Source organism: Opisthocomus hoazin, chromosome 3, assembly GCF_030867145.1.
Source record: "Opisthocomus hoazin isolate bOpiHoa1 chromosome 3, bOpiHoa1.hap1, whole genome shotgun sequence".
NCBI classification, from domain to species: domain Eukaryota; kingdom Metazoa; phylum Chordata; class Aves; order Opisthocomiformes; family Opisthocomidae; genus Opisthocomus; species Opisthocomus hoazin.
In genome coordinates this window covers 57,304,815-57,327,495 of record NC_134416.1, presented here as the reverse complement: position 1 = coordinate 57,327,495, position 22,681 = coordinate 57,304,815, and the positions used below count along the sequence as shown (strand labels likewise).

Sequence of the window (22,681 nt, the reverse complement as noted above, 5' to 3'; positions counted from 1 at the left end):
ATTTGACAGTGATACTGCTCAGACTCTGTAATTTGATGAGAATAACAAATAATGAATAACCACATGTTCTCAGCAATGTTAACCAGGCAGATAAAGGTGCTGGTATTAAGACAGACATTCTTCAAACATCCATGCAAACAGAAGTTGAGGTCATGTAAAGGTTTTCAAGCAAAGCAGTGTGGACAGAGTCGAACTGAACAGCCTGAGTTGAACCAGGCTGTCCGTTGCTCTGCTGAGCATGCTTGTCTTCATAGAACATTCACAGCTATTTCTATTAGTTTATCTTCTTTTTTTTTTTTAACTGACCAATTTGGACACAAGGATCCAGATCTGATTCTTCCCCTTTCTTTCATATCCCGTGTGCCTGTGGGAGCATCTTCAGTCAGAGGTTTGGGTTACCTTCTAATTCACCGTGAGACAGAAGCCTCAGACACAGATTCTTATTCCAAAAGAAACACCGAGTTCGAAGGAGAAATAGGTGTGTGCAATAAATGGGTCCGACTAGAGGGATGATTAAAGAAAAGAAATTTCGGCCTGGGGAAGAAAATGGTAGGAAGATAACTCCAAAATTGGTTAAAAATTTGGTCTTTCCTGCATATCATGCACTCAGAGGTGTGGAGGATTTGCTCTGTGCATGTGAAATTGTATGGATTTGTAGGATTCACTTTGCTGCTGTTTGCAAAGATTTTGTGTTGGCCTTGTGATCTTCAGAAAGCATTTCTGTAGTCTGAAGATTCAAAAGGTCTGAATACTTTGAAGTGTCAAAATTCATTTGGGCGTGTTTGCTTTCTCTTTTTACGTATTAAATAGATGGCCTGGGTTTACCTTTTAACTCAGCCAGCACAAAACATTTGGGCTTACCTTTCAAATAAGCCAGTACAAAATGCATCATTCATTTTTTAGAGTTATGTAAATGCAAGAAATGCTAATATTACTTTACTATCTAGAGATTAGGGAAAATGGAGGTTTATCCTAGGCTGAGACATGAGTACTAATTGCGGAATCTCTGGCTAAAGGAAGTTGTAACTGAAACATAAATCCTGTATGTGCTTGGGAGAGGAAAGTTTGCTAACATTTGTTCTTTACTGTGGCAATGTTTCTTTGTCCTTGTGGAAAATATGTAAAATAAACCTCTGATTTTTGCCACGGGAATGATATCACATTAATTCAGCCATCAGGGTGTCAGGATCATGTTGGCAAGTTTTAGAATTTCCACCTCTAGTAAACTGATGGCTTTTTAGATAAAAAACAAACAGAACAAAAAAATATATTAAAAAAAGCTATCATCAGACATGCAGCAGATGTCTCCAAGGGAGTTATAGGAGTTTGTGTCTGACACCTCCTACAAACTGTGGTTCTGAATTTCTTCAAGTCCTGTTTTACAGGCATTTCTTTAATAAGTGGAGTAATATGTGGAAAGACATTAGAATGTCTTTCACTCAAATCTTGTCTAAAAGTAACACAAGACTGGTCTGTCCTCTTTCAAGTGCACCAGGGCCCCTGTCTTCTTTGTCTAAGCGTCTTCTAGGAATTCGTGCTGTCCTCTTGCTAGTTCAGGATCAAAACAAGAAGTGATTTTTGTGCTCAGATTTATTGAAATGCTCTTATCTGTACTCTACGGTGGCTGTAAATGAGCACTATGGTGACTGTAAATGAGACGTCAATATTTTCTGTACTGAGGACACTTGGGCTGATCATTAGGAACTTCTCACACCAAGTCAGTATTTTCAGCTGATTTGTTGCATTATTAACTAGGACTCTTGTCATAAAAACAAGAAAACAGATAAAAGGATGAGATGAAGTCACTCTGAGTGACCTCAAACCTGTTACTGAGCAAGTACCTAATTTTTTAACTTGAATGTAAAATGGGAAGACAGAATTCAGGTTTTGCTGTAGATTTTGAATCCTCTCAACACAGAATACATGTTTCATACACATTCTTCATACACCTTATTCATCAAACAGTTCTGGTTTTTCTAGGTTTTGAAAAATGTGTCTGTCCTCAGGCTTGAGTCAGTTTAGCTATTTTACCTGAAATTAGGCCAAAGATAAGTATGATTTCTTGTGTAAAACCCGTGCCTACATTTCCTCCGCATTTGACACAGGACTGGATTTTCCCCCACGGCACTAGAGGATCTGCCCCAATAGGTGACTTTTAGCAGGTCATCTGATAACCTTAGCAGGGGAGGGTTTTGAGCTGGGTCCCAATTCTCTCTCTCATGTGACAAGTCACGGTTCAGCCTGGAGTGTGGATTTAGTCGTAATTTTCCCTCTTCCCTTCTTTCCTCCTGCTACAAGCAGCTCTTGCTTTTGGTCTGGGCTTTTTTTTGAGGAAACACACGAGCATTACTTGCCTGTTTTAGACATTCTTGCTTGGACTGGAACACCCCAAAAGAGATAAGTGTGCTGAAGAATGCGGTATTGGCTGCATAAAAACAAGTTAGTCCTTCCCTGGCTGAACAGATGTTCTTGCTCAATACCCACATGATGCTTTCCTTCCTGAAAGCTGATTTTTTACACTTAGGTTTGTTAGTAATTCTCTCTGAGTATAACATACTCTGTTGTTATACCTGCATAGCTCTTTTCAGTTATAGTGAACTACATTGAAACAGATAATAAAATTATATAAATCAATTCTTGTGGTGCTTCATGGCAATTAGTAGCAGCTAAAAAGCTGATCATATTGCTTTTATCAATCGCATTCTTCTTTTAGTTTGCATTGGCTTTTATTTTCTTGTCTTTGGCATTTGTACTGTTTCTTCCCAACATATATCTGATTAAAACACAGCAGCCCTTCATGATCGCTGTCATTTGAATAACTTTTAACATTTAGCCAAACTATTTAATGTAATCTTAGATATCAAGTAGCATAAGATTCTCAAAACAAATTGAAATGTAGACTTTTGAGACATGTGAAAGCAGTAAAGCCTTGATGCCACTGGGAACTGAGCAAAAAAAGCTTTAGCATATACTTTCATTTAAGAGTTTAAAGAGATTTGAATCCTTCGGTGGATCGGGTGACAAAGTCCTTTCCGCTGTGAGGAATCACAGCGTATACACATCAGCATCATGAGGCAGTTTGCTTAATAAAGTAGGTGGCTACTGTACCAAAAATAGTAAATTCCGTATCATATAGATTATATTAAACACATTTGAATAGTCTATGTCAGAGCAATTACTTTCTTGATCGCTTTAAAGTTTCTGAACAGCCTTAGGGTTGAATAACATGCAAAACTGGTGTGCCTACATTTCTGTACTTAATGTGTATACCAGTCCCCTAACGACTGGAGGAATATAACTGTCCTACATGTATATATATACCTGTCTCCTAGTGCAGAACTTCCCCCTGTGTGGGTCAGCTTTGAAAAGTTTATTAGCAACAAGCTGCTCATTGTGTTCTGTGTTTTATTGTATCTTTTAAAACATCCGAGATATAAAAGTAACCAAACCATGTAGGCACAAATGAACTCAAACAGAGCAACCCTGAGAACTGATTTTGACTCAGAAAATTGAAGGCAGCTCTTAAACTTCACCAGTTGCCATCAGGTCAAATTACACCTATACAGTTTGCAGTGGATTCAACTGGATGTAATGGATAACAATGGACAGCTTGTTTGCACACCATTGCATAAAAGGAAATCAGTTTTAAATCAGTGAACTGATAGAGTTAATTGGGATAAACTCTTTAAATGATTCACTCTTATTTGCACTGCATTTTCATTTAAGTGTAAAAAAAAAGACCTTATCAGTCATATCCACTTCTAAATGTGACCACATCAGGGGTGGGCTTGCAGCAATTTAAACTCATTGATTTCTAAGCCAATTTAGATGCATCACCAGTCAAATTCTGTAAGATCAGCTTGATGCCAATGTGTGCAATGATACAGAATTCTGCTTACCCTTCCTTAAGTTTAATAAGTATTCAGAAAACCACTGGGAGTAAAAACCAGTAGAAACTTGCTTTCTTGCTAACAGCAGCAGCAAACAAAGAAGGTACATTTCCAGATTGAGGAAGAGGGAAGAACTTTTACAGTCTTTTCTTTCTTATACAGGAATCACACTTTGAAGTGTTAATACCCCAGCCAAATATTGCCTTTTGAAAGTTAGTTGCAGTGAAGAGCTTAAAAAGAAAATCCGTGCAGTAATGTTGAAAACAATGATGTCCAACTGCGTTAATATCTAGCTAGCTTAAATGCTACATGATCAGATTACTCAGAAATAATTGACTGGCTTAAGTCTCCTCTAGTTTCACAGGTTAGTATCTGGGATCCACAGATTTAGAAGCGGAGAATCCTAATTATTGTCTGACCTCCTGCATGACAAAAGCTGTGCAATTTCAACCTGCAATTTCTCCATCAAACTCATGACAAGCTCATCCTAAAATGACTGACTGCTGAACTCGCTTTATCATCAGTCATCTCCATTGCCACTGTGGGAGGATGAGAGATTGGCAGCAGAGGCTCAGGAAGGACAAAACTCAGTGCTTCTTAATGAACTGCAAAGGAGGGCACAGCCCACAGTACTTGCTTCACCAGTAACATGTGGGCTTCCTTCTGACCACACATCTGCTCTGATGCATCTCCAATTTTGACAGGATTCAAGTCTCCTCTGCATTGGCTGCTCTGATATTGAACACTCCATTTGTAACTGAGGGGAAATCATGTATACAAGAGTATATTTATATGTCCAGAACCAGTAGTTACAAACTTTGATGATAATTTTGAGAAATAGCACCTATGGTAATATGCCCAAACAGAGCAGCAAGCGTGAGCTCCACTTAGGCATGCTCACTGCACAACTATATGTTGAAACAGCTACAGGTGTAGTCTGGAAATTAGGTTGTGTATTCCCAGTTTAGATCAGGTTTTCAAGAACCCAGATGCAGTTTTGAAATGTAAATAAGAGGCAGATTTTCAAGTGATTAGCCCCAAGAACTTGCAATGCGAACTTGCAGCTCAAGTCTTTACATTCAACCATTCTTCAGTAGTCAAAAAAAAAAGTGATTAGTTTTTCAGAGTATGCTTGGATTTGAAACTTTTTTAAAACATCTTCCTAGCTAAAGTGGCTAGATACTTGCAAAAAGTTCAACCTCCTGCATTTCCAAAAGTCCAGGCTTTGGTTCTTGCACTGTGTTTTCACTTAAATAGTTGCTTATATATATGTGTCTGTATTTGTTTAGAACAACCCCACATCAAAAAAAAAAAAAAATTGCCCTTTTGGTTTTATTAACAGTATTGCCAGAGGGAAAAAGATGCAAATTCTGGAATTTGAGAGTGCTGCAGTAACACATAATAAAGTGTTTTATCAAAGTGCCAGTGAAGTTACTTCCTGGTAAATATACGGGAAAAGGATCTGATTTCATCAAGCTGCATATCGTTGCTGTTACACATTCTTGGTCTAAGTGGGATAAACTACCCTATTTCACAAGATTTCCGCTGTTTTCCATAAATGTCTTTTAAAGATGAATGTATTGATATTCAGAAATGTTATGAATTTCTTACCATGGTACTTTTATGACACGTGAGTTCTGAAACACAAAATACTTTTAAGTATCTTTTTTTTACTCTAAAATTCTGTTTCTTCTTTTCCATGAGTGCTGTGAAAGGGGGGGAAGCATGAAGAATTTGGTGAAGTACTGAACTGCAGAAAGCATTTGAATGGTTTGCTAGACTTAGTTTAAGCTATAGATCAGTGTTTCCCTGATTTTCTCAGAAAAAAGTGCTGTACAGATGAAAAGAGATGCTAAGTAAAAAAGACCACGCTGCTGTACTTTTTTTCCTTTTTTCTTTTGACTCTTCTCCAACATGCTTCACTGAATGTAGAGGTTGATGTTCTGTATCAAATTCCTTCTACCATGACTGTTTTAAAGCAGTTTGAACCTTCGAAGCTCTCAGAGAGCATCTGTCTGGAGCATACTCACATTATCATCCCTGCAGATCTTGGTGGTGTTTATCCAGATGCTTTGTCAGTAGCCAGAGTTTAATGACAAGGCCAAAATATTTTCACTTCTTGTCTTCCTTCTCAGCCAGACTGATTTCAGTGTGAGCAGCTAGTCACAGGTCATCCATGGGTATAGAACTTCACCACACTTCATGGACCCGTGGCCAGGGCTGAATCCACCTGTGAAGCACCATCTTCACAGGTACGGTGCAGTCTGATCTCATGGAGATAGGGGCTGGCGAGGGAGTGGCAGAAGCAAATGCTACTTCTGCCCCCTCCAGCTGGGCACTCCAGTTAAAAAGGCAAGGCAGTTCATATGTATTAATTCAAACTAAATCTAGAGTTTGCATGTGGTCATATTCTTACCTATTTCATCTCTGTCTTCAGAAAAGATAAAGCCAAGTCCTAATTGCTTGACACCAGTAAAGATCACAGCTTTTAGGTGTAAAGTATTGTAAGCCATCATAGCAAGGGTCCACTTTGGGTAATGACTTTCAGTTTATGTGAAATCTTTTTTCCAGAGTTTCAGTTGTTTATAGACTTCTTGGCTTTGGGGTCAAATAAGTTGAATTGCTTAACTTGTATGCTGTTAATATACTAGTAATTTTTATGTATAGAGAAGTCCAGCTATGGCTATATAGTACAAGAAGTGAAGTGGGTCTGATAGGAAGTCTACACGTACTGAATTTTGTCTGTGCATCCATAATTTGTGGTGATATCCTAGTGATAAACTGCATTTAGCAGATACCTTTGGCTGTCTCACCTGTTCTATGTACAGTAATTCAGCTTCCCTGGGACAGCAATTAAACTTTTGACTGGCATCAGCAGCTTCCAGCAGCAGACTTTAAAAAAGAAAAATCTGCCATTGAAATATTCACCTGTCATCCACTGACAACGCATGCACAGATTTTCTAACTCAATCCATTTGAGATGTAGGACGAGCCATGTTTAGTCTCACCACTCTCTTAAGTTTCAGAAGTTCCTTTACTGTACCCAGCTAGGAAGCTTGAGGCACCCTGCTTGCGAACAAAAGTGTCCAGATTTGTGAAAAGATCACCAGCACCAGCTTTTAGACCTCAGAGTACATGGGATATTAAATCTTAACACTGTGGTGCTATTGTGTGCAGTATAGGTAATTTCGACACTTTGTATAGATTTCTGCAGGATTTTCATTATCAGTTATGCCTGTTTCCAAATCCAGGGCAGCTTAGGCTTTTGTTGGGTAAGATATCTTGCTTTGCAGTTGTGTGGGTATGGAAAAAGCATGGCCTTGGCAGAACCATGAAGATGGCATGGTACAGAGATTTCAGTAGTTCTCATTTGGGATAATGACATCCATAACTCATTCTGGTATTATTCCCTTGGGCAGTTTAGAACTTCCTATGAAAATTTTTATTTCAGTTTTTAAATAGTAAATCTCTGCATCCTCAGAAGCCATCTGCTATATGAAAAGAGTTTTTTATTAAGAAAATGCACGCTCTGTTTTCATACCAGTTTTTTGCATGCAACAATAACCATGTGAGACCTGAAACCCCAGTTCCAAACATTCCCCCCCTGGACATCACCAAAGCAAGGCAATAAGTGCATAGCAAAGAGAAGAACAGCTCTGTTTGAGTCTAACAAGCCAAATGAAGCACTGCACCTCTGCGTGGGGAGCTGCGGGCTGCAGTTGTGAGGCTTAGGCCTCCTTGGTTTGTGTTGCAGTTGTGTGAAGTGCAAGGTCACTGCTGTTAACGCACTCGTTAAACAGACAGTGAGTCAGAAGATGGAGGTCTATCTGGGCGAGGTGGAAGAACTCCTGCCTTGTACCTTAATATTTTGTTGTGCAGAAGTTGCGTCCTTTGCTGCTCCTTTCAGACTGCTGAATTAGTCTTTTTTCTCAAGAGAAACACTATTATTTTAATTAACTTTAAATTTGCACGTTCATTTATTCTTGTATTTGTTAACCAAGCTCATATGAGACTGCCAGATTAGGAAGATATTGCTTACATATCTCATGACCTGAACTGTTCAAAGTACAGCATGAATTTGATCTCTTCACAAATATTAATTTGCCTGGGGTTCTCCTGAGCACCCATTCACTGAGTTAAAAATCTATGTTTGCGTGCTGATGTTTGTTCCCGAGGGCTCATCTCCCTAGTGAGCATGTTTAAACAACTGAAGTGCTCTTACAATGAAACATTCAAATTCAAGCCTTTATTATTATGCAATCTGGGATTATTTTTTTATCATTAGACTTCCTTCTGAACTGGGTGGTTGACACTCCCTGTTCCAAATTCCTGTCCCATGAGCTAGTTGTTTGGAAATACTGGCTAGGAGGACAAACACCAGGACTTTTTTTTTAAATCCAGAGAAAGTGCTTTTTCACTAGGTATTTGGGATTAAACTGTAACCTGAAGGCAGGCCACAGAAGTAGGATAAAGATCAAAATGAAAAGGAGAGCATTGCTTAGTGGATTGATGCAGCTGGAAATGGTGGGCCTGACTCAAGTGCTTTGGGAGTCAGAGGATTTCTGCACATGACTTAACTAGTTTCTGGATTAAACCTTGCATATCCCCTAGGAGAGGAATGTATACCTGCTCCAGCAGCATGTGTGCTCTGGAAAATAGTATGAAAAGGTTCTGTATATTGTGACAAACTGAGGGCTCATATACACGTTTGCTATTCAGAAAAAGTTATTTCTGATTAACTCCATGTCTAAACAATTTAATGAAAACCGAGACGACTTTGACTTGACACTCCAGTCAGAGCAGTTCCTGTACGGAACTTCGCTCCTTGATCCATGTTCAAGAACGTATTTATCAGGGAATTTATACAGCCCTTTAAATTCATTTCCTGATGTGAATTAAACTAATTTTCATGTGCAAAACCCTTTGAAAGTCCCATGTGTGTGAAGTGAGGAGTTCTCCATCTTTTTCACACATCCCATGACCCTGTAATCTTCTCCCTCAGAGTCATCCTGCTGGCCAGTCCATCTCTGCTGATGGAAGATCTTCCCCTTCGCCCACGGGGACAGAAAGCAACGCAGTGTGCTCTTCCCACACCAACTGAACACTCAGGCTCTCTTGGCCGCATAAGGAGAGCACCAGGGTTTTGTCATTTTTCTCGGGGACTACTCTTTTTGTTTTTCAAGCTGCTTAGCATTTAAAATACTGTAGCCACTGAAAAGCCAGCAGATCCTTCAGGTTGCCATGCTGCAAGTTGCCAGGTTCTTGAAAGTGCATGGAGAAAAACTGATGCGCCGAATCCCTTTCGTTGTTGTGTTCGGCCGTTTGGAGGACTTGGCCAGCTACGACATTCCAAGTACAGCTGCCTCCGGCGGCGGCGGCGGTGGCCCGAGCATTGTTTTGTTGTCGTTTCTGCAGAGGAACGGCGGGAGCTTACATCATTTCCAGTAATGAAGTGCCTGGGGTTCTTTTATGACTTGCACACTTTGCTTCTCTGGAGCTGTACAGTATGTGCTGCGTGACTCCAGGAAACTGAGGATTTGTTTTGACTTGCTAAAAGAACGTTGGCTGTTTCTCTTTACAATTTCACCGTACAACTTGTCAATTCTCTCCCCTTCTTAAGAATAACTTCAGATTTAATTAGCTGAGTGCAAACATCTTTCATTGCAGTGTGGATTAGACTCCTTATTGAGTACATTTACCAACAGAATGAAAGACATCTTAATCAGGCGTTTCTGTATTTGTACTGCTGTGTCCAGAGTGCCTGGTAGCTGTCAATAGACAGTTGCTACTGACTCACTTTCTAGGGGAGGAGATGACCAGTGATGCGGGGACCAGTCTTGTTAAGGCTTGCTTTTTATTTTTGAAGCTCTCTCTCCTACCTAAGAGCACTTTTCAGCTGTGTTTCATTATCATTTCCCTATCTGCTATGTGGGAAAAACACTACTTAAGTGCCTTGCTGGGATGTCCTGAAGGTGCTGGCTCCCCAGGAGCTCCACAATGACCCTGCCTGGCATATTTTAAATGGAGCAATTTATACTTTGCTGAATTGCAAAGTAGCATTGCACACAAACCTCTGTTAGTCAAGTTGGGCACCGGCTTCCCAAAGTGTTACCTGGATATATGCGCGTGTATGTGCTTCGAATTCTTCAGTGGTGAATTTCGGTTTGCACTTCCACCACTCAGAGAACATTCTCCAGAGCACAAACCACCTGGGTCACTTCTGTGATATCATCACCCAAACAGCAGTCTCCACAGTTCTCTGTAAGTCCTGGAACAAATGGTTGTGCTGCAGTAACAGCAGCTGATTTACCTGAATATGAACTGTCGCAACAAATGCTTGTCGGCAGCATCAAAACCAATGAAGAACAGCACAAAATTCACAATCCCCTTTGTAAAACTGTGTCCTTTCTGTTAGTTCTCAGATATTAGTCACAGGCACTTTAAAAAAACACCTTTAACCTTTATCAACTATTCACTTTCCCAGAGTTAAAATTTGACAAGTTCATTTTTCGCCATGTCTTCTCTCAAAGATGATGTGGTTTCTGTTTGAGTCTTTAGAAGTGAATCATAGTTTCAAAACCCTCACTACCTTAGTGAAACACTCTTTTTCCATTAGCATTCAACATGTTTGACATGGGTTTAGACATGTTATCAGAAACTTCTGCTAGAGTCCTTAAAAAAAAAAACCTGTGTGATTTCATGCCCTGGAAACACCTTTTATGCTATAACTATTCCTACAACTATCGGGAGATACGAGGCATACGGATCTGAGCTAGTCAAATTAATACCATAATGGCTTCTGGCTCGACAAGCACATACAGTGCAAACAGAGAGCAGAACAGCTGTAGCAGAGTTACCTTTTATGTGGGTGGCATAGATGTCTGCCAATTAAAATGATCTGATGAATCATTTCTTGCCATATGATTACTGTTAATAAGAATTTATGTTAACATGTTTGTGTCTGAACTTTGCACAGGTTCATGCCTGCATTTATTTTCTTAAAAAATAGAACATACCATGATTGTTTTTTGTTCTTAATGGACTTTCTGTCCTCATTTGAAAGCATTCCAGGACTTCAGTAATGCAGAGCTATCCCTTAAAGGAAGATGTTTTTATCTCCATGTAGTGCTTTCTGCATGTAATTCTGTAAACATAGGCCAATAGTTTTTAACCTTGGAACCTCAAGCTAATCTTATAAATCCATATAGAAGCACTTACAAAGAGAGCATGGCCTTCAAAATATGAAAAGAGGAGTCCTCACAAACTTTTATTAAAGCCTCTGTTGTTGCAAACATTTCTACTTACACTTTCCTTTAAGTAGTCCCACTGACTGACAGGCTTTAGCCATTGACTTCATTATGCTAACTCCCTGTGTGTAAAACTAACTTTTTTGTTCCAGAACTGAAATGCTATATTTATGATGAGAAATTTAGGTGTGGCAAACTGTTGTTTTAAATATATCTTCAGCAGCTTATAAAGCATTTCAAAATATTTGAGAAATCTGTTCAACAAGTGAGATGTGTTCTAGTATGAAATACACAAGTCCAAGCATGGTGAATGTTAACAGACTTTGACGTAGGGTGATTTGGGGATCTACCTCTGATCAGAAAAACGTAGTTTAAAATTATACATAAGCTTGGTAAACACAGTAGGACAGGGTAGAGAGACAGAAAATAGTTGCAGTAAAACCGCATGAAGTACAGTTTAGCTAGGATAAGTGATTGGAGACTCATCATCTTGTTTGGGAGCCATGAGCAGAACAAACATTTTGGTGGAAGGACTTGTTCCCACGGGACTTAGAACAGTTAGTAGAAAATATACTGGAGAAAATGATCCTAAAAGACTAAGGAGGAAGTTGGCAATTAGATAATTTCTTTCCCCCAACGAGCAATTCTGCCACTGACATCAGTAGGAACAGAGGACACTGCGAAGTGAGGTATTTCCATGGCACTTACATTGGAGCCTTTGGGAGCTCTTTGGCTAACTCCATCCTCCTTACATCTGGTCTGTCCACACTCACCGATGCTTTGAGATCATATTTGCATCCATTTTCCCTGCAGTGTCAATAAATCAAGAACTCTCTTATGTTTTTTCCAGTGTCATCCTGCATTACCACCTATAAGAAGACACCACCTCCAGTCCCACCAAGAACTACCACCAAACCATTTATTTCCATCACAGCCCAGAGCAGCACAGAGTCTGCCCAAGATGCATATATGGATGGGCATGGACAGAGGGGAGATATCATCAGTCAGTCTGGATTTAGCAACTCCACAGAGAGCTTGGACAGTATGAAGGCACTGACAGCTGCTATTGAAGCTGCCAATGCACAGATCCATGGCCCTGCAAGTCAACATGTAGGGAACAACACTGCCACCGTCACCACCACCACAACCATTGCCACTGTTGCGGTAGAAGATAGGAAGAAGGACCACTTCAAGAAAAACAGATGCTTATCTATTGGAATACAGGTACAGTACAGGACATGGATTATATGCCCGCCATTGTTTTGGATTTCTGCATCTGTTTTACTGCTCGTTATGCAATGTTTTGTGTGTTTTTCTGCTTTTCCTGACAGATACCTATGTAGAAATTGCCGCAGCATAATCATTCTGCCTGGTACTAATGATGTTTTCCTAATTTATCGTAAAAAAATCAGATGTGAGAATTTGTTTAAGTCTCCTTGCTGCTTGTTATGCAGCTCTGTCAAATTATACACATGAGCACTAATCTATGAATCATAACACAGCAGGGGTCAGAAAGGCATGAATTAAATCATTGAAAGGGAATGTGTAAAACAATGATTTACATTACACTATCACCCAAAAAATATTTTCATCCAGCCTCACTGAATTTATTGTCACTGTTTATTCATGCATTTCATAATCTGGTAGGCGCTTGAATGAGGCAGCATTGTTCCTATCTCAGTCTCAAGAGCAGAGGAGAAGTTCCTTCTGATTTGCCCTTGTTAAAAAAAAATACATTTTGCTACCTCTAGTGGAGTGAAGCGAGAAAACAAACCCTGCAAAAGTTCACTCAAATAAACTAGACTAATTTAATCTGCTTTCTTAATTAACCTTTCCCACCCCCCCAAAAAAAAAAAAAAAAGAATGTGCACAGGACTCCAACTATCTGCTTGCAGGATTAGCTTTTGCAGCAAAGTATTTGAATTTACAATCAACTGAGAATCAACACAGGTTTTGATGGGAGATCAATCCCAAGCAAATAGAATAGCAACCCACAGCTTATCAGCCTTCACAAGAAGACATGATTTTTTTTTTTTTTTTGCAGACAGAGGTTGTAAACACAGCACTATGTGCCTGGACAGGCTTATCTGATTAGCAAAGCCTAAGAATTTACGGTGAAATCTCTGCATCAACCTGATGAGACGCGAGGTGCTGTGTAGAAGTATGCCATCCCAGAGGCAGCTTCTGGAGAAGCTGTGACTTTTCTCTTACTTCTTCTTGGAAGGGCAATAATTGCTATTGCCTGTGGGTTCAGTTCACTGCCTTTGTTGTAGTCTTTTTCTGCTTCACAGCCCTTTGTTTTGGATATATTCTGAAAGAAGGGCTGATGTTCAGTGTTCAACACAGGAGCAAGATCCAGGTGGGACAGGCGTAGAGGAAAGCTCTTCTATTACTTATTTGCATTCCCAGCCAAGCCTAATCCCTCGTTTCACTGAACAAAGCAACAAAGACTCCTTAGCAGGCAAACACGCTGCAAAGTAATGGGTAGAAAGAAATAATTCCCACATTTGCAGAAGCCAAAATGAACAACAGTAACGTGAACCATGTCTCTTGAGACACCATCTCCCTGCTGTCTCTTCTTCAGGTAGTGCTGCTGCAAGTAACAGATGCTGGTTTTGAGAAGTATAGTGGCCTCAGTTTCCTGAGATTTGAGGAAAATGGAGTCCCAAATGCAGTTCAAGGCTTTGACAATCTCCCTCTAAAACTTTGACGTTTACAGATGACCAACATAATCATATGTGAAAGCTGCCTGGGGATGGTACGTGAGGGGCTGCCAGGGTAGTTCTTGTGTACAAACCAATGCAGATGCCAAAAGCTGGGATTATATGAAGCGAAACCTTCAGCAGAGATGCAGCCTTACAGGATTCCTGCCCGTGCACTGTGCCACCCTCGCAGTTGTGCCCATCAATGAGATTTTTAGAGTCAGACAGGCTTCACAAATAAAAGAAAACTACTTTGCTAGTCCGCTGTCTGGTCCATTTTGCAGCATCATTGCACAAGCAGTTGTGCTGGTACCGCTGAAGGGGTAGTGTGGGGGTGGAAACACCGTAAGAGAGATGTTGCTGCCCAAAATTACTTCTCTTAGAAACAATTGCCTTAAAATAGGTAGGTAGGCTGTCCGCCGTCTGACTGTCAGCATGAAGTCCGTCTCTCTCCTCTAACTGCAAAGGGAGCCTAGATTAGGCTTCGACTGAACTCAGGCCAGGTATACAACTTAATTTTAGATTGGCCCATCTCTGTAGAGCAGGGCAAGCTGCATTAGCCAGAGGCATATTCTTAGTTTCCTTCCTTCTCTAACAAATAAACCTAAAGTGCACTTGTGATGAACCTCCGTGCGTCTCCTCTGCACCCCTCAGTCACTCTTAGGACACCGCAAGCCTTTGCTGTAAACTTCTTTCACAAACAAGCAAAGTAAAGCAAAGAAAAATCCCTTTCATGCATCAGCAGACTGCTTCTCTCTGTCAGTTATGGGATTTAAGGCATAGTTGTCTCCCCAAAATCCTCAGTATCGGGCAAGTACCCTACTTCACTGAACAGCTCTGTAACTCCCTTGCCTCCTTCAGCACTTTTCCTCCATAAGCTGTTCAACTGGGTCTCAACAAGCTTAATTACTGGTGGAACACATGCTAACTACACCTGGAAATTTTGTACATCAAGGATCAGAGTGGGTCCACAGGTCACTTCGTAACACTGCTGTGGTCTGAAAAGTCTGTGTGACGCAATTTTTTTTTTCTTGTATGACTAACTATGTCATATATAGCACTGGGAATAAATAACTACACTGATTGGACCCAGAAGTTTGTGATTTTGATCAAAGATACATCTGTGGTTAAATTTTAACTTTATACCATTGGTATAAATCTCCTCACGGAAATGGAGAGGTGGTATAAAATTCCTACCTGTACTCCAGGAAGCCACCTGTTTGCATGATGAAGCGATAAAGAAAATGCATCCAAGAGCCACATCTGCTTTCTTTAAATCTTACCTCTACAGTGCTCTGGTTTGGGCAACTAACATTTAAACAAAATAAACACATAATTTTGACATGGGTTCACGTAGGCATGCACATGCAGACTAACAGGCAAAATAAAACAAATGGTGTGGCCCAGTAAGTAGAGTTACAGCTGCTCAGAGATTTGCTCTAGCAAATCTGAGCACCCACCTAAATACTGGATAAACTCTATCTGCATTTTACATGCAGAATGTTGTCTTATGGGCAACATTACCAGAAATGCTTTATAGATTAACAAGAATGATGCATATTCACTAATAACATCAGAAATGGGCACAACACAGATAAACCATCTGACTAGATGAAGGTACTTGAAGTACAAGTTACATGTGCAGACACTTCGTAGTTATTATGCATAGAAACTGTAAGTAGCTGGGTGATGTCTCTACTAAAATACATTCTAATTACATGGTTAATTTTTTTTAAGGTTGATGGTGCTGAAGAATCCTCCAAAGCAGGTGAAAATAAAGCAACCAGTAAGTTCCAGTCCATAGGAGTTCAAGTAGAGGAGGAGAAGTGGTGAGTAAAAGTTAATGCTGTTTTTCTAAAGTAAATAATTATGCCACAACTAATTTTTAAGAGCCCTAGTTCCTGCACACATGACCATAAAAACCTGCTTCCTGGATGAATTGTTAGGTCACCCAGCTGAATAGCTGAGTCTTATAAATGCTGTAGCTCTTCTTTCTCTTAGGGGAATTTTCAGGACCAGTGGGAGAATTGGAAGAAAAATGATGCATATTTTAAAGGTTAATATACTTTTAATAAGCTCTTTTTCCCCCAAAAAAAATCTACCTAAACAGTGGAAGGTGACGCAGCTGGAGTATCAGTCTCGGAATGGCTGCAGCAGCATAGAGCTGATGGGGAAGTTTACCTTGTTTTTCAGCTGAACAATTTCAGGCACGTGGAGCAGTGCAGTGGCAGAGCCAAACCGATTGCTTTTGCTCAGGTATCTCACCCAGACATCTCTGCGTTACAACTGCTCCCTTGGAAAAAATTGTTGAGATTAAAGAAGCAAGCCTGTAAAACTCGGCTCTCTCTCCAATCTGCAGTGTAACCTGAATTAGTAAACAAATATGCTCCAGTAAAAATGAAAAAAAATTTAAATCTAGAATAGTTGTTGTCTTTAAGACTTATCTTTCTTTTTGGATGACAAATTGCAGGTACGTTGCAGGGCAGCGTAACTCTGCGTGGCACTTCCCAGACACGTAAAGTTTCTGAGTGCTTGATCACAACTGCAAATCTTAATTCCTGCCCAAAACGGGACTCAGTGGCTGAAGCAAAGCTGGGCTCTCCCCTCGCCTCCGAGCATGCAGGCCTGCCCGGCGCTGCTGCGGCTGCAAGCACTCACCCAAGTCTTTTGTTCCTTTTTCGCAGCCGCTTGGGCCCAGCATAACTTTTGGATCCTGGAGCCATTCTGTTGATAACTCCCGTATGGTATCGTAGGAGAAGCCTCTGGACAGTATCGCTTGTGGGTGAGGGAGGAGCTGCCTTTGCAGTCTCTCCAGAGAAAACCTGGGTGCAGCAAATCTGAGCTGACAGAATTAGGACCCCCTGCCCTCCTCTGGCCTGTCGACTGCAGCAGCGAGTAGCGGAGATGTCCATTTTCACACTGTTTTTTTCCTACGTCTGCTAAAAATACTCAAAAATAACACGTTATCTACACCATTTTCAATTCAACAAAATCTCCCCGTAAAGTAGCAGAGTACTTTCCTGTGGTTTTAAAAGGCTGGAGTGATTTCAGCAAAGAGAAATGTGATTTTGCAATGACCCTGCTAGGCTGTTACAAAGTTCCTCATTAACCTGCTAAAACATCTCTTGCTGGCAGACATTTCTTTATGTGTTAGACCTTAGCCCCATTTAGCCACAACTCTTCCAGCCTAGATAAATGATCACATTAGAATAGATGCTGAAGGACCATTTCCCTGCAGCCTAAGCACAGGAAATAACTACCCCAAATGCCCAACCCTCCTCCTCCCTCAAAAAATAAACAAACAAAAAAAACCACCCAAAAACCAAAACCACCCCAGAAAAACAAAGAACTAACGAAATGGAAATGGCTGTTTGTAAATACCTTACTTCCAAAGTCCTGTTTCTATTGCAGTTTTTATTGCTCCAGAGAGAAAGGTAAGACTTGCCCATGAGAGTCTGCCCTGAGAAAGCGGTATTTCTGCAGGACTTACTGACAGCTGTGTTTGGGGGTTTCCTTGCTGGTAAAGTTGAGGTTGCTGCTGTTTGGAGCAGGCGGGCGAGCAGCAATCTATCGTGGACTTTCAGAAGTGAACTGGCTGATAAAGGACGGCCCCTAATCCTTAGAAAATGAGTGCACTCAAGACACAAAGGGCTTATCATCACAGTTTGGCACTCATATTCCTTCCTTTTTTTTACCACAGCAAAGCACAATGTATTGATTATCTGTTACAGGAATAGAATTGTAAATACAGTGCATTCTTCCCTGTCCCTACACCATAACATCTGCAGAGCCTCAGAAAAGCCCTTTTGAGTTGAATCTTTGACAAATGAATGTTTTCAAAAATCTTCCAGGCTTCAGAAATATTACATAAATATAAAACAAGAAAAGAAGAATGACACAGCAAAGAGGATAAATACAGTAAATTGATCATGTCTCCATGCCAGCCTAAGCTATTAAGTGCTCTGTTATAAAACAAGAAAGTTCTTTCCTTAATGCACTAAAAGCCTACCATACAAAATTTGTTTCACTCGCCTGCTTTGATTCCTGCTCTTTCCTCCCCCTTCCCCTCAGCTCGTATGACTGTCATTCTCACCCTAAGGAGCCTTACCTCCTCATGTCCTTTCAAATATTCCTGCTTCTGTGCTTGGACCAAGTAAGGAAAAGATTTTGCCTCCGTTTCTTGATCTAAGTAGCTCAAAAACAGAGCATCTTCGGAGGACAACTCTATCTCTTCCATCTTCCATCTCGACTCAGACCTTTCATTAGCCCTTCACTCTCTGTAACCTGGGCTTCCTGCCAAGACAAATGACTCTGAGTTCTCCTTCTCTGAGTCCTCCTCCTTTTGTACTGCTCAAAGGATAAATATGCCTTCTGCTACCTGACCGTATTAAAACTGGATCCGTCACTGCTATTCATTTTATCTGCAGTTCTTTATGCTTGCCTGCTCTCAATAAACTTTTTTGTACCCGCTCCCTAAGTGCAGCTCTGCCATTTCTAGCATTTATAGACTTCCTCTCGCCAGTCCTTCTCATGGAAAAAAACTGGTATGCATTTCTTTCCACAGTAACCTCATGATCTTACTGCTGTTACTCTCTTATCTCTCACCTGATCTCCCCCATGATGTTAACAAAACCCCAACCAAAATGTTCCTCCCCTTTCCTCACATGACCCACCCCTTCCAGGGCAATTTTGAAATGTGTATCTAATGAAGCTGATCAGTGCAATCTCAGGGCACATCTATTTCTGCCTATTTCTGTTTGTCCTCTCTACCTGTGACTTCTTCTTGACCTCAAGGGACCACATTCCATTCCTCACTTCCAGAAGATAATTGAGTTGTTGGAAGTCAACCAGTTCTACTGAACCAGAAAAGAAGAAGCCATATATTGTGCCAGGCCAACTAGCACACATTCTTATTGAACAAGGGGGCTCAGTCCCATAGCTCTGTAATCACTTTTAGTTTCTCTTGCATTTTTACTTGTCTGCCCAAAGACCTCCTCCCGTTACATCCTCATCCCCAAAATTGTCTTGCTTATTGCTCCTAGTCATACCAGCAGCTGGTAATTGTACTTGGTTTGACATCACAAGAATTTATGAACGCTGAAACAACGGTAGTTTCTGAAGTAAGAACACTGCCATGGGAAACTAAGTTCATAGACATATAGTCCTTCTCCATTTCCTCTGGCTTCTATGGGGCCAGGGAAGGTGCCCCCACCTCTTGGTGTGGTACAAAGTGTGGTTTACCACACATACCTCTTGGAGTGGTATAAAGTGAAATGATTTGAAATGGTGCTGCAGTAACACAAAAAAACCCCAAAAAAATACAAAAAAAAACAACCGAAAATACTCTTCTTGTCTCCTCAAAGAAAAAAACATCACACCTTTGGCTTTTGTTACTATATAAAGCCATGGTTTTGTCTTTTTTTTTCATTTAGGTTTCATGGTTTGGTCACTTACTGTCCTAACAAAAACTATTCAATTTTTAGGGTCTTTGCTGCAAAGCAGGCCCGTCCTAAGCTCTAACTCAAACTTCTTAACTCTCCAGTCAGGACGGGATCTTCAAAGCTGCATATTGACTAAGCTGGTCTGGAACTGATATTTCCTTGGCTTTTGTCTGTAGCATTTTCTGGCTTTTCCACTGAGAAATTCCGAAGGTGGTAGATGCCCCATCCGTGAAAACATTCAAGGTCAGGTTGGATGGGGCTCTGAGCAACATGACCTAGTTGAAGATGTCTCCGCTTATTGCAGGGGAGTTGGACTAAATGACCTTTAAGGGTCCCTTCCAACCCAAACTATTCTACGATCGTATGATCCTAACCTGGCTGCGAGTGACTGAGCTGGTATTCAGAAGAAGAGAGGCAGTTTCAAAAGCAAGGCTTAATAATGTTCTCTGTCTAAAGCTAGGGGCCCTGACCTGGGCTTGTGTGCTAGGCCTCGACAGAGTGTTGCCCCCTCTTGTTCCAGCTGTTCCCCCCCAGTGCTGCCCAGAAACTTTCACAAGGCAAAGGTTACATCAGGTTTATCTGAGGGTGAGAGATCCCGGGAATGCTTTGATCCTCCTTTCTTCTGCAAACTCTGTCGGCAAGAGAGGTTCCCAGCGCAGGGTGTGTGTTCGGCGCCGCAGCGTGACCTCCCCCCTGTGCCGCTGTGCTGCTTACGTGCCTGGGAGGGCAGGGTAGACATGCTGCCCAGAGCTGGGGATGGGAGGGCAGCGCAGGGCAGGGAGGAACAGCTCGAGAAGCACCTGAAGCTCCACCATGTTTCAAGGGAGATTGAGGGCTGGAGGTTAATTGATTGATTGATGGCTGGGAGACACATGCAGGCCGGCTGCACTGAGGCCCTGGCTTCCCGCCCTCCTGCCCAAGCCCACAGAGTCTTGGTGGGGGGCAGACCCTCTCAGCGCAGCGGGCTCCCTTCTTCGAGCGTAGCTTGGGATCAGCATTGCAGTACCTGGTTAGGTCTGCTAGAATTGGATCGACCTCCTCTGCTCTTCCAGTGGGTCGACCTCCACTGGCTCTGTGCCATCCTCTGTGGTTTTGGGTCACCAACCACAGAGTCCCCAGACGTCCTCTTTGGTCTGGCCGACCGCATAGTTGCCCTTCGACTGCATCTGGCAGCTTCGCTGGGTGTTGGACCGCAGCACCCAGAGCCTGGCAATCGCTGCCTGAGGCTTCTCCACTCCTGTCCAGCTCGGGTTGCTGGCACTGCAGGTGCAAGCAGCTCGGCGAGTGGTGGCCGGGGGCAGGGCTGCCATGTTGTGGGGAGTCAGGAGTGAGGAGGTGGCCTGTGACATCAGGAGGCCATTGTCATGGCAGCCCAAGCGCCTTGGTGGCTCTCAGCCTGCTGGTGGGATGCCCCAAGCCCGGCATTTTCAGAATTTGCCATAAATTTCTGATCAGCCGCCAGTGGTCGGCAATAGCCTCTCTCCTCGAGCCCTGGCCCTGGTGGAAAGCTGAGCGCTCCTGCCAGCACCCTCTGCTCTGCAATGCAAAGGCCAATATATGGCAAAAAAAGAAAAGTGGTTATGGGATCTCTGTGCATAAAGTGGCCAAGTGCTGTCCCCACATGATCTTAGACGTTTCCTTTCCCTGGAAATCTCCCTGGCTTCCCTGCACTCCCTTACATCTTGGACTTCAAGCCTCTCTGACAGCCAACAAGAAGGGGTGTCCTGCCAGGGTGACGGGGCTGGATGGCTGCCCATCCTCTCGGTCACTGGGAACCATACCATGTGCCAGCAGGACAGATAGAGGGGAGCACAGCCCCGGGGTGCTCCCAGACACGGACAGCCCTTGCTCTGTGGGCACGTGGAGCAGGCATGGACTTGCTGCAGCAGTGGCAGGCTGAACCCTGACGCTGCTGGCTCCCGAGTCTTTGGGCTCTGCCACTGCCATGCTGGGGGAGCAGAGGGGCCATCTCAGGACAGCACGTCTGCGGGGGGCAGTGGGGACATGGCAGTGGAGAACTGTGCTAAGACCTTGGCTTCCCGCTATAGCATACCTGTTTTCTTTGCCCCCTCTTGGCCACTTTCTGTTGGGGTCTGACCACTGCCAAGGAGCTGGGCTTATGCTGATAGAGCCTCGGGCAGGGCCTGAACCTCTCAGCACAACAAGGTTTATTCCTCAAACTTAGCCTGGGCTCAGTGTTGCAGTACTATTGCGATGAGCAGTGGGAGAGGGAGAAGCTGGGCAAAGCACAGAAGCAGGGATATTACTTGAAATTCTGACATTATTATTTCTTAGTAGTGGACCCAGGTCCTGCAGGTGCTGAGACAGCCATGGAAGCAGCACCACTCACCCCACTCCTGCCTCGTCCTCTTCCATGTCCATGTCCCAAGGGCATCGCAGGGCATCGTGGTCCGCAGTGTGTCATCCCCAGGGAGGCTGAGTGCACTGAGGGCTGCTGCCTTTCCCTCAGGGATCACTGGGAAGATGGAGAGGAGGTTTCAGGTGCCAAGCATGGCTTGTAGCTTCTGGGCAATGGACAAAGATGAGCTGCTGTGGGGAGTGGGGTTGGAGCAGGAACATAATTTTCTTGGTCTGCATCCATTTGTTTGGACACTGAAATTGTAAGGCATCAGCTGTATCAGCTGAACGTTCACAAGTCCATTGGGCCTGATGGGATTCATCCCAGCATACTGAAGGAGCTAGCAGATGTTCTGGCAGGGCCCCTCTTGATCTTCTACCAAAGGTCTTGGGAGTCTGGGGAGGTCCCTGCTGACTGGAAGATAGTCAGTGTTATTCCAGTCTACAAAAAGGGCATAAGGGAAGACCCAGGGAACTACAGACCTGTTAGTCTAACCTCAGTTCCTGGAAAAATTACGCAGAAGATTATTATACCGGGTACTATTGAAAGGCATTTAAAGAAAAATGCAATCATCAGGCACAGTCACCATGAGTTCACAAAAGGAAAGTCCTGTTTAACTCATTTTATATCCTTCTGTGATAAGGTCATCTGTCCAGTGGATGAAGGGAAGGTGGTGGATGTAGTTTTTCTAGATTTTAGTAAGGCTTTTGACACTGTCCTTCACAGCATCCTTCTGGACAAGTTGTCCTACTGTGGGATGAGCAGGTTCATGGTGCTCTGGGTGAAGAACAGGCTGAAGAGCAGAGCTCAAAGGTGAATGAGGCTACATCTGTCCAGCGACCGGTCACCAGCGGTGTTCCTCAGGGCTCAGTTCTAGGGCCAGTTCTGTTCAATATTTATCAATTGTCTGGATGCAGTAGTTGAATGCACCATTAGCGAGTTTGTTAATATGAAACTGGGAGGTGCTGTTGAATCTCTTGAGGGACAGGAGGCCTTGCAGAAGGATCTACATGGATTGGAGCATTGGGCTGTGATTAATGGG

The 22,681-nt window shown here is 42.5% G+C and overlaps 1 protein-coding gene across 10 annotated transcripts in view; it reads left to right on the top strand.

The window, feature by feature from the left end:
- DLGAP1 (DLG associated protein 1) overlaps positions 1 to 22,681 on the top strand; it is a 451,293-nt gene that overhangs the window by 404,150 nt on the left and 24,462 nt on the right. For all 10 annotated transcript variants that reach the window (XM_075416406.1, XM_075416413.1, XM_075416410.1 and 7 more), the window contains 2 exons: positions 11,988 to 12,361; positions 15,577 to 15,668. In XM_075416406.1, coding sequence (XP_075272521.1) covers positions 11,988 to 12,361; positions 15,577 to 15,668 — 466 coding nt within the window. The remainder of the gene's footprint in view (positions 1 to 11,987; positions 12,362 to 15,576; positions 15,669 to 22,681) is intronic.